General features: G+C 44.9%; 1 protein-coding gene across 1 annotated transcript; it reads right to left on the reverse strand.

Moving 5' to 3' along the window:
• Positions 1-1,270: 1,270 nt before the first annotated feature.
• ankrd13d (ankyrin repeat domain 13 family, member D) lies at positions 1,271-12,196 on the reverse strand. Its single transcript, XM_071546480.1, has 16 exons — positions 11,297-12,196; positions 11,018-11,153; positions 10,800-10,924; positions 10,576-10,621; positions 9,829-9,972; positions 8,691-8,880; positions 6,928-6,994; positions 6,178-6,259; positions 5,637-5,698; positions 5,373-5,503; positions 5,059-5,216; positions 4,855-4,968; positions 4,494-4,666; positions 3,789-3,868; positions 2,588-2,821; positions 1,271-1,892 (listed from the first exon to the last, which is right to left on the reverse strand). The coding sequence occupies exons 1-16, from the start codon at positions 11,378-11,380 to the stop codon at positions 1,829-1,831; spliced, it is 1,890 nt and encodes a 629-aa protein (XP_071402581.1). The 5' UTR covers positions 11,381-12,196; the 3' UTR covers positions 1,271-1,828.
• Between the last annotated feature and the right edge of the window lie 89 nt (positions 12,197-12,285).

Below are 12,285 nucleotides of genomic sequence, written 5' to 3' on the forward strand. Positions count from 1 at the left end.
ACGAGCTCGCAGACGCAGTGCAGCTCCTGACAATGTGTGTGTGTTCGACAGAGATACCGCCTGCGCCCAAGTGCGTCACCCTCTCCTCAGCGACACCCAAAGCGGTGCCCTGGGCCCAAGTGGCACCCATGGTCCACTCACAGACCAAAGAGGACTCGTCTTCCCCGCCTCGTGCTTCGCCGCCTCCGACCAAGACAGCAGAGAGTGAATACGTGGTTCCTGAAGACCACAAATCAAAGCAAGGTGTGGATGGGAGTAAGTGTACAGAAATAGATTAGTGTCAAAAATCACAAATATAATAATATATTTCAACATCAATACGGGAAATCTGCTTAAAATGTGTGTCAGTTGTTGTGTAATAGACATGTGCGTACTTTATGGATGAGTGATAGCTGTCTGTTTTTGTCCAATCTGTCCAATTTCCAACTAGTTGATAAGGAGCTGCGGGAAGTTCTGCGGCTACGGAGGCAAAACATCTACAGTGGGGCCGGCCAATAAGAAGTCACCATGAAATGAGAATCACACCAGGAGCCAAGAGGCTTGCTGCCATAGAAAATCACACTCAAGCTCTAGAAATGCAATCTCTTATGCAACTTGGAGCGATGTAAGACCTATATCGTCGTTGTTAGGTGAAAACCTCAATATTGGTGATTTTCATGTTTTCACTTTTTTACAAAGCCCTTTCAGATCTCATTGGATGAACTGAAAAACGCATGGTGATCAAGCTAAAAACAAGGCTGCTTGTCTTTTCTTCTCAGCTGACAACAGTGCAATATCAGTGTAAAATATTACTGTACCATATTCATTATTATTATCCTCTAGAGGAAAGCTTGCTTGTTTATAAAGCACCACCTTAACTTCTGAGTTACTGTTTAATCATGCATTGTCTAACGGAGATAACAGAGATAAGGTCTCTTTGATACTTTATGAACCAGATTTGAGTGTTAATGTTTGAATATGGTTCCAAATATCTAATCCAACTGGGATATGTCTGATTTATCTTGCCGAACGGCTTCAGATGTGGACACACACAAGATCAGATCAGGTTCTGCACCTTTCTGAAGCTCTGGATCTGCTGCTTCATCTTCTCATTTTTTTGCTTGATATCTTAAGTCTAGGAATGTAAAAATGGATAGTGTACATAATATAAGCAAAATGTTGTATGGCTCATAGTGTGATTTTCCATTCTTGATATACTGTACAAGACTGATGATCAAAATGTACCAAAGAAAATGCGAAAAGAAAAGACAGATATTCATTAATCCTGTATTTATTCTTATGTTCATAAGCATGAAAAAGCACAAAACAATATTTCAGGATCATAATTATTTTTTTTTTTCCACACGCAGGAGTCAGCCAACATAAATATGTTTCAAATGTTATAATCATATTTTTATCAGTTATTCCATTATAATGGTCATTTCTTATTTTTCATCATTATCAGTATCATCGATAGTTTAATATATTATAGGTTTACAGTTGAAGGATCATTCATCACTCAATGAAGACAGCAGGATTGTGAAAAATATAAAAGAAGAAGAAAAACAAAGACTCTCTCCCTTTTGCCTCCTCGGTCGCTGTAGTGTTTAAGAGTACCTGTGTTCACCTGTCATCCTCCCACTCACTCCACTGTGCTAATCACCCCCACATGGCCCACACGCTCTCTTGTAGCAGCCTTTGTATGAGAAACAGACAAATAAAATATCTGTAATAACTTAACATCTCAAGATTTAAAAAAAATAATAATAATCAAAAATCAAACAGAGAATAAATTAAGAAGAGGATTGTTCCCCAACGAAGCCCCGCCTCCATCGTTGTTGTCGTGACATTACTTCTCGGTGAGTGACAGCTGAAGGATCCTCTCCAGCTCCTCCTCTTCCTCCTTCTGCTTCCTGTGGCAAGAATCACAAATAAAGCTGATTGGAGGAAGAGTGCGAGTCGTTTACCAACACACAAGTGTGGTGTAACCTTCTCTTGTGCTATAAACCTGACTTTGGAGATTGGAGTAACAGTCAGCTGATCAGTGTAAACAAACACGTGTGTGTCTTGTGTTGCTTAGCAACAGAAGCAGTAGTGATCTGTGTGTGAAATGGTACGAGTTGGCAGATTGATGGCTTGCTAAAAGCAATGTGAATGAGTTTGAAACTAGCAATGCCACACTTCCAGTAATGCTTTTTTGTCGGCTTCTCTGTCTGAAGCAAAAAGCTTATCTTACAGCAGTGACAGACAGAAAATGACATACAATGTACAGGCTCAGTAGGCACATCCTGGCCACAGAAACAGGCTGAAACAGGCATTTTTACTGTATATCTTGTCATTATGTATTTATTTTAAATAGTAAATAAACCCCTACTTTCCACCATTAGATCTTCACCACAGATTTGGGTTTGGGGTTTAGTTAAAAATCGAATGTCCCCATTGATTTTTGAAACTTGTGTTGGTACGCAAATTCAAAAGTGACAGCGGAACCTCCGACATGGGGCCATCTCAAAAACCTGTCTGGGAACGCTAAATCGGGCCTGAAGTTGTGTAGTGTGCACCTGGTGGTCGACTTCCGTTCCCCCCCTCCCCCCCCCCTCCCCCTCACCTGTCCATCTCCTCCTGCTCCCGGCACGACAGCTCCATGGCGATGCGCAGCTGCTCGTCGAAGCTGGTCGCCACGCCGAAGGGCCCCGGCAACCGCGGCTCGGCCACCGTGCTGTAGGAGGGCGGAGAGTTGGCAGTGGGGTCCAGCGGGGAGGCAGAGGAGGGCTGGCTGGGGTCGGCCGTGTCCTCCCCCTCTCTGCTGGCCAGCGAGATGGACAGCGACTCCTGGATCGCCCTGGCAGAGGCAGAACCACAGAGCGGGGCAAGAAAGAAGAAGAAGAAGAAGATATGAACACTTGAACTGAAGTATCCTAAAAAAACAAAGAAGGAAGATTTCAGTGTTGGGCTTAATTACAGCACGATTGACTGTCGCTGTTCCCAAGAGAAGGCTGAAAGAAAGAGGCTAATCAGCCAATTCTCTCCAGAGATATTCAATTAAATTACTTCACATGCCAGAGTTTTCCCTGAATAAGGAACAATTACGAGTAGACATGAGCTAAACCTCGTGATGGCTTTACAATAACAATAAATGCTCTCATCTCAGCCTGTAAACTTAGATCAATGTCCCATTTAGAGTGAGCTTCAAACCTCCCTCCCCTTTCCTAATGTAGTTTCAAGCATCTTATACGAGAATACATTCTGCTAAACCATGCTAAACTAAACTAAGCCGTCTGGATGACAGCCTGAAGCTCTGCTAAGTGGACTACATGTTGTTTTACAGCGAAGTGTCCTGATGAAGGGGAACATCATCGAGTTTCCACTTTGGGACTATTCCAAGTTAGGTGTGTATTAGTGAAGATTCAGCCTCAGGTTCACCCTCACATCTTTGTCAGGTTGATACACAGACAATTGAGTATGAATCGGTCCATGGCAGCACTGTAATAATATCAAGCTCTTCTGGATGTAAGTGCTGAGAAAACACCGGAGGATGGATGGAGGATGTCAAGCAGCTCCAGACTGTATATCAGTGAAACATAAAAGAAGACAACCTTGGCTCTCTGGTTTCTGTATTTGAGACAGACTTGGATTGTCCAAGGACACACAGAAAAACATTGGTGTATTTTGTTAAAGTAGTAGTTTCCCATTTTAAACTGCCCGTCCAGAAATTCTTCCAAATTCTTCCTATCAAGGTAGCATGACAGGTAAAGGTTTATATGAAGAGTCCTAAGATATTAGTACACACAGAAGTCAGGCCAGCTCACCTCTCCAGCTGGGAGTCTTCCTCATACAGTGGAGACGGAGGCACCGGGCGGCTGTTGGTCAGGGCCTCCCAGATGGTCACCTACAAAACACACATACACACTGGAGTGTTACAGCTGGCTTTACATGTGGAGGAAACTTGATTTAGTGGTTTAGTTTCTTCAAAGACAGCACTAAAGAGACACTTTGTTGCCTAGAGAAAACAACATTGTATCATGTGGAGGGGAAAAGAAGAAAAATACAAGAATGAAAGAACCAGCAACAGTGAATATGTCATCCTCCATGAATGATGCATCCTCCCTCAAGGCCTATCAGTGACAAATATGCCACCTTGTTTTCACTTGTAGCCTCCCAACCCCCTTAGACCAATCAGCATGCCAGAATCTAATCAAAAGTGTCTGAGATATCACGTGTGAGAGATGGAAAGGATCGAAGGATGAATGCAAGGATCAATTTATCGTGCAGGACAAAAAGAAGAAAAAAACTGAAAGAAAAATAGATAGAAAAAAACCCAAACATCTAGGGGTCTGTACATGATTTAGGTCTGGACAAGTTTCCTCGACAATTCTGCAGAAGTCGGCTGACCGCCGGACCTGAATTCTTTTAGAGCCAAGCAGGCACTGTGGTGGTACGAAGTCCCGTACCAGCCTATGAGCTGTTTAAATCAGAACTCAAACTGGTATCTAACAGGCAGGCTTGGCTCTCACCTGGTCGCTCTCTGTGCCGGCGTCCAGCAGGCTCTGCTGGATGGCGAACTGCAGCAGGTTGTCGTCCTCGTCCCTCATTGGCTCGCTGCGGCCCGGGCCGAGCGTGGTGTAGTCCGGCGGGGGCTCGAACACCGAGGGGTCCACCTCGCAGTGGAAGGGAGGGAGAGGCTGACCTGAGGGGAGAGGGGGTAGAGCTGTACTGTACCTGCAAGTTAAGGCCGATTAAGTAAGATTTTCACTGCCGCATAACACAAAATCCTACAGTATATCTGTGGAGGTTTGACAGGGATGCTGAATACCAGTGACTAGCCCGCCCTGTGTGTGTGTGTGTGTGTGTGTGTGTGTGTGAGTGGATAGTTACCACCCTCTGCGGAGCCCTCTGGTGTGTGAACAGTGACGGAGCTGACCGGCTCGTCGCAGCCACACAGGTTACTGAAGGTCACTCTGGCATTCAACACGTGGAACAGGGGAATCTCTGGAGGGCAGAGGGAGAGTTCATTCATTCAGAGAGGAGGCGCGGACTCAGCGGGGGCCGCCGCACACCGTTTGACCCCTTCACACCCACCTATCTTGACGGGGAAGCCCGGTGGCAGGCGCAGGGTGATGAAGTCACGCAGCTTGGCGAAGTGGGCGTTGGAGATGGCCATGAGGTCAATGATGGGCGTCACCTGCTCGGCCAGCGACAGAGGGTGGGCCTCGCTCAGCCACAGGGTGGCTTTAAACCTGGAGAAGAGAAAGATTTACTGATCTAAAATCAGTTTTGTCTTTCATATAATAAAGAATGTAATGTTTGGAGGTCTGGTCACTGATGGTCAATCTGCACTCCTTGGTGTCTGGGTGTCTGTGTGTTGCCACGGTGTTGCCGTGGCGACAGCATACCTCTGGACTTTGCTGGTGAGCTCGACGGGGCGTCCAATGTCCCGGCCGTTCAGGTTGAACTCCGGGTTGAAGTATTCCTCAGCTGTGATGGCTGTGGGGTTGTGGGGGCTGGCACACTGGGACACGTTACTCTGACAGACAGAGTGAGAGAGAGACAGAGACAGAGACGGACAGAGAGACAGTCAGTTCTAAGTGCATCTGTCCATCCAGTGAGGCTGTAGGTGGTGTGTAGACGTGATGCCTAAGCACTGCAGGGACACTCACCCCATTGTGAGCAGTATGCTGTTCAGCTATCCCAAGGAAGGACTGCAGAGGGGTCTTTGAGCCTGTGTGGGAATAAGGTAAGAAGATCATGAGTGTAAACAGCAGTGTTTCCACTATATGCATTCTACCATGGCAGCCAACAAGGGTAAGACCATTACCCTCCATGCTAAAAATGTTTACAAAATAATTTTATTTGTACATTAATGGTCTCTTTAAGTAAAGAGGCAGGCAAGATACAACTGTTTAACACGCTACTATCACACACTACAGGTGCTGCGTTTCCTTATCATTTGTATTACCAGTCAAAAATAAATTTCCCTCCAAGCAACAAACTTAACAAACTGTAACTTAAGCGATCGCTATATTTTAATTTTCACAACTTAATCTTAAATGTATTCTGAATCTGACTAAATAACACTGGTTGTGAAGTGAAATCTGTCTCTTTCTTTTATTAAAGATTTTCTTACATGATATGGCTTTGCACTCTGTGCCAAATATACAGGGAAAACCAATAGTAAAGTCTGTCTGTGTGTGTGTTCACCTTTGCTCCTCGACTTGTCTTGGTCTGATAGATGCTCTGTCCTTGACCGAGTCACCAGCTCCACATTGGTAGCACTGTAAACCTGGAGCCGACAGCACAAAGGAACAAGGCAGATCCTTACACACTTAGGATTAGTAAAACTCAGTTCAAAGCAGTTTTTATGGCTATAAAACATGAACTTATTGTAAATAGTCATTGCCTTGAAAAAGCTGTTGTCCTGCTATTGTCTCTCAGTCTCTTTGAGAGAGCCTAAAGCATATAAGTATTTTTCCTGTTGTTTGTCTGTAGTCTTAGCCAGGTCTCCTTTGCAAAAATGATTATCGATCGCAACCGGACAAACATGGATAAACAAAATGTTTAAACCATTAAAAAATCTCTTAAGCTGATGGTCTCTTTGAGTCCACACACAGTCATCATTGTGTAAATCTTTTATTAAATATTTACTGAATGTTTTAGAGACTTCTCAGCAGCCGGTAGGTAAGTGGATCAAATGGCATTTGCAAATAATTGTTTGTTTAAATCTACTTGGATCATCAGATAGATGAGGTTTACATCGGGACAATTCACATAATGTCAGATAATGCGTCATCACAGAAAACTGAACTGACTTTCAAATGGCCTCTACTTTCTGCCACCCACTGTATTGTTCTATGTGGTTTATCCCACCTTGCTATTTCAAGCAGGTTAAACCAACATTACGAATTATCTGGAAATACCATCTGATATCATCTTTGCTCAGCAGACACTGACCTTGGCTTCGTAGCCGCTGACCACCTCGCTCTTCTCAGAGCGCCAGCCCCAGATCCCCGACTTGTTCCTGAACAACCAACAGCAGGCAGAGAAATGATGGGAAGGAGGAGCAGGACAGAGGTTGTCAGCATTCGTATATTGTTACAGAATGAGGCGTAACTACCATCAATGTGCATCATTCCTTCTTTTGCCTTGTGATTAGTAACTGTGTGGGGAGGTGGTGTGTGTATGTGGACACACGTGATGAGGGGTGTGTTGTGTTACCTCTATTAGCCCAGGATCACACCTGATGTGTTAAGTGTGTTACTCTCAAATGGAAGTTCATAGCGGTTACATCGTGTTGTGATGCTGTCACATGAGTCATAAAAATGTTGTTTTGCCATTTTTAAAGGATAAGGCTGGTGTTTTTTTAATGCGTTGCTTACCGTCAACAAATCCTATGAAAATAACAAAATCGGCAATGATTTTGTTTTGTCAGCAAGTCTCGTCCATGTAGCCGGTGCCCAATGCAGCCATGTCCCAGCAGCCATAGAACTCCATTGTATTAAAACAACCGTTAAAAACACGTCAAAGAGCCATACTGCTGCTCTGGGCAGCATATTTCATCATCACGATGCACTGGGCCGGCCGACTTTTTACTCAAACAACTTAATAAGCCGGCTGTAAATGCTTTGCGATCTCAGGAAAGTAGTTCCGTAGCACCGAAAATAGTCCCCGGCGTAATGAAGAATTTGTTCCCATTTGAATTTGATTTGGTAATAACTACTACAGTCTGACATTTCGTAGTAACAGTTAGCGAATTTTAAAATTGAAACTATGTCTTTGTGAGCTGTATTTCAAGGTTTTTAGCTTACAATTGGATCCAATGATTTCCAGGTTGACGGCTAAAAGCGGTACGTGGGAAGTCATAAAGTAACAGGAGTAGAGCAAACGCATTGTTGATTTTGTTATTTTCATAGGATTTGTTGACAGTAAGCAATGCATTAAAAAACACCAGCCTTATCCTTTAATAGCTCTAAATAGTTAATAGTTAAGTTTTTATGATGAAAACCTTTCATAGAGTGAATTAGAGTTGCAATGCAAATGTATGTTTTATCAGGACTAGTGTTTGACTGATATGGTTTTTTGAAGGCTCATTGCAATACTTTTTGGATTTAAACTGCTGATAGCCAATATTCTGTGTATTTCAATTTGATGCCATAAAAATCACGTAATCAAGTACACTGCATCAACTGTTTCTCCCAGATTGTTATTGTGGAAAAAAGCCTCTATAACAGCATTTCATGGGACATCATGGGACAAGCTCTCCATTGAAACCCATACTAATTAAACTCTTTACGGTGGGTTAGCAGCTCCTTAAGGCAGAGTGAGGCAGGAGTCATTGCAAGTTTTAGACTTCCTCACTGAAGCTGTTGTGGAAAATCATATCCTCACCTCTGTTATATTGGTGGTGGGTAACAGTGACTTATTTTTATTAAAGGCCAATATCTGCCTGATATGTTTGCAAACCAATATATCTGTCTAACCCTAAATAAACCACTCAATAAGCAGGTCTAATGAGTTTCATCTAAATACATTTGAGCCATGAGATCCTCTACACGTGGTTTGCAGCAACATCACATTATGGATTAAGTGTGATCCCGGCGTAAGATGACACTACACACGTTGTGCTGTGGCATCAACAGGTGAGATGAGTCAGTTTTGTGTGTATGTGAGTCTGATCTGTGTGTGTGTGTGTGTGTGTGTGTGTGTGTGTGTGTTACCTCTCGAAGGCGATGTTGCGTGTGTTGAGGTGCGTGGAGACGATGGGTGACGTGAGCCTCTGGGCCGTGTTCTCCTGGGACGGCTGCATGGCTGCCAGGAGGGAGGGGGCGTCGCGGGGGGACAGCACCAGCGGCTCGGTGTACACCACCTGCTTCTCGTGGTCCACCTCCATCACCATGGCCCCGTCGTCTGGGGAGGGGAGCGCACAGGTGGAGAGGGAAGGGCAGGGAATACACCAAACTGAACCAAGGGCCAGCCAGAAGAGGCCACTTTGGCTCAATTTAGAAAAATATAGAATTTTGGATTACAAATTGACGGAAAGTATGGTGTTTCCACCCTCTAAGGCTTCACCAGACATTGGAGAGATTGGAAAGCACAGCCATAGACAAAACAGACCACAGGGTGGAGGCAGAGAGGCAGCTGCTCCCGAGACCAGACACACACCGAGGGGAACACTCATTAAATACACTTCACTTTTTAAATAAAGAACACCAGTTGAATAACTGTGAGCTGTACAAATAAAGAAGGAATACGCTCACACGCGCCCTGCCAGGACTTTCTTAACTATACGTCTTAAAAAACACACCTTGAACCCATTCACACCTGGCATTAACTCTCATCCTGACTGATCAGATTGGAAATGGGACAGAGCAAAAACCCATAGAATCCAGGTGTAAATGCACACGAGACAACTTTGGTCACATTAAATGCCATGTGTCACCAATCCACAGAGAGCTACATGGGTGGAAATAAACATTTGTGAATGAATCCAACCAGGAAGAGTAGGTAAGTTAAACAGAAAGCAAGCAACTTAAAAACTAACATTCTTGTCAAAAATGGGAAACTCTTAGATGGGAAACAAGTGAGACAAGGGGTTTTAAAAGGCATGAAAATATTACAAGAGGAAAAATGTAATCCAGCTAAGTCATATCTAGACAATCTGGATATAAGACACGTACTAATGCCAGGTGTAAAGGGGGAACTTTTCACTCCCCCTCCTATCTTTCCTACTGCCCCCTTTATTCAAAATGTGTAAAACTATGAACATACAAATGATCAGTGTGAAGGACTCCCTCGGCCTCTGGCTATTTGCTGAACGTCACCATGCGATGCCGGCTCCGGGTGCGCGTTACGTACCTCCACCCTTGAAGATGTAGCTGCGTCGCCCTTTGAGCCAGGTCATGTGTTCGAAGCCCAGGAGGGTGGTGTCCACGCGGAGGCACGAGCCGCTCTTCCACACCCGGTACACGTCACTGGGACACACCTTTGACACCAAGGGCACTGCGAGGTGGAGGGGGGGGGGGGAGTAGAGAAGAGAGGCAGATGGGACAGAGGGAAGAGGATGAGAAGAACAGGTGGAGGAAAGGGGGAAAGACAGACGACAGAAGAGAAAAGCAGAGGGAAAACAGAAGGAAAAAGAGGAGGAAATGCCAGCGGTAAGACTCATGGATATGATGAGATAGATTAGCAGGGTCAGTAATTAATTAGGGTCACTTGCAAAAAATGTCTAGCTCCTACTCCTATTAGATTCTTACCTATAACACACTAAAAGGCACTTAGATAGCGACATTATAGTTCTATATAGATTAGACTATATAGTTCTATAGATCTTTAAATAATGTCTGCTATTGACAGTAGATGAAAATGGAATTAACTGTTCAACTGTGATGGGTTACATTTTGAATTCAACCTTCCCTGTCCTGGATAAAACCCACTGTGACAAACTGTGACTCCTTTCTCTCAAAGTCCGCTGAGTGACAGCTGGTGTTGCGGAGCTGTCCACTAACTGTGGTGCTGAAACTGACCACTGTGATACTCTGTGTGTGTGTGTGTGTGTGTGTGTGAGAGAGAGAAGAGAGAGGGGGGTCAATGGAACACACTCACCCCAACTGGTGAACTCCCACTTCATCTCCACATAGAAGTCCCGTGCCTGGAAAATATGGTCAATTACATAACAGGTAAATCTAGAGAAAGGCAGAGGCTTTCTAAATGAAGAAGTTCCAAACTTAACTTGTTTTGAGCAGTGGTTGAAGTTTGATTGTTTTGCAAGGTGCAACAGGTAGCACCAGACCAGGAGGAGTAAATGTCCAGTGGTGAGGCCGTCCTACCTGTCTCAGTTTGCTGAGCAGCTCTGGGATGCCCGCCAGCCTCTCAGTGGCGCGCTTGAAGTCTCTGTACTGAAGCACCAGCTGAACCAGCTCCGGGTCCCCGGTACTCACTGCCTCCTGCAAAACTGAAACGTGCATCCAAATTGAATGACACCGGACCTTTTTCATTCACTCAGCAGCCACATGCCCTGACAATAAAAGTCACAGCAGACACTTACTGGTCCAGCTCTGTGCGTTGCAGTGCGTTGGGTCTGCAGAGTGTCTGAGCAGCACCCGGGTTGACTCCAGGTGGCCCAGACACACGGCCAGCTCCAGCGGGGAGCGCCCCCTCGGGTCCAAGCGCTCCACATCCTGCTGCAGAACAGAACAGAACAGAACAAAGCACACATCAGGATCAGTGGGGCGCGACGCGTCGCGCAATGCAGTGCGACAAAACAAGCGCACCTGTAAAACTCATCGTCCAACAACTGCAAAATAAACCGATGTTGCCTATTTACCTCTTTTTTCTGCAGTTCTCGATCAAGTTCCAGGTACTGATTATTCCAGACCAGAAAATGTAGGGGAAACGCCTCTTGAGCCATGGTTGTCGTTCGCTTGGTAGTTTGACAGTTGCAAAGCTGTTTGCAATATGCCTTCTGCAAAAAGCAGATTGCAGTGACACACAGCAGACTGTGGCGAGGAAGTTCAGTGCCGATCGGCACAGTTGATTAGCTAGCTTACTTAACACAGCAGCAAATGGTTAAAAGCTTGTTTGCAACTTGCAATGCAGGAGGAAGAGTTTCACTGGCAAAACCTGTCAGACAGCAGCGCTGTCAAAGTAGCTAATTAGCTAGCAAACTAGAATGCTGTGCTCATTTAAACGCATGGCTAGCTAGGCTAACTCAGCCCTCTAATTTGTTGTAGTCTTGTTAGCTAGCTGGGGAGCTAACGTTAGCTAACTGGCTAACAACAACATTGTTTTCTTGGCACCTGTTTTCCATTCTACACACTACAAGAAAGCTAGCCGGCCAACATTTCACTTCCAGCCTCGTCCATCGTTTACGATGGATATATTCTTTATGAAAAAATAATAGTGAAAATGCCGGCTGATAAGTTAGCTAACCGCTGCTACTGCAACCATCCTCTGTCTATATCGCAGCGGGTTTGTTTCGGGCTGTCAATATAAACCGAGATTCGGCCTCATTTCAGTTTCACATCCAGGTCACTCGAGTTGAAGCGATCCGATCCGATGTTGTTGACAGCTGCTGCCGATAACACACAGCCTGCCTGGCTGAGGAGACGCACATTTAATCCAAATCACATCTGTCTCGTCACCCCCGAAGCACAAAACGATGCCCTATTCTTGTGCAAAACAGCATTGCGGAGATGAAGCAAGTTACAGCTGGAGCATTACTTATTTATTTTCGCGTCCTTTTCTGCGTCGCTTTATTTCCAGGTTATGGAGAGAAGCTGGGTGGGGTTGAGGAGGGCTTGATGTTTCATCTGG

This window comes from Centroberyx affinis, unplaced genomic scaffold, assembly GCF_046629955.1.
Source record: "Centroberyx affinis isolate AG114_WGS23_722 - 3 ecotype Tasmania unplaced genomic scaffold, CSIRO-AGI_Caff_v1 ptg005284l_1, whole genome shotgun sequence".
NCBI lineage: Eukaryota > Metazoa > Chordata > Actinopteri > Beryciformes > Berycidae > Centroberyx > Centroberyx affinis.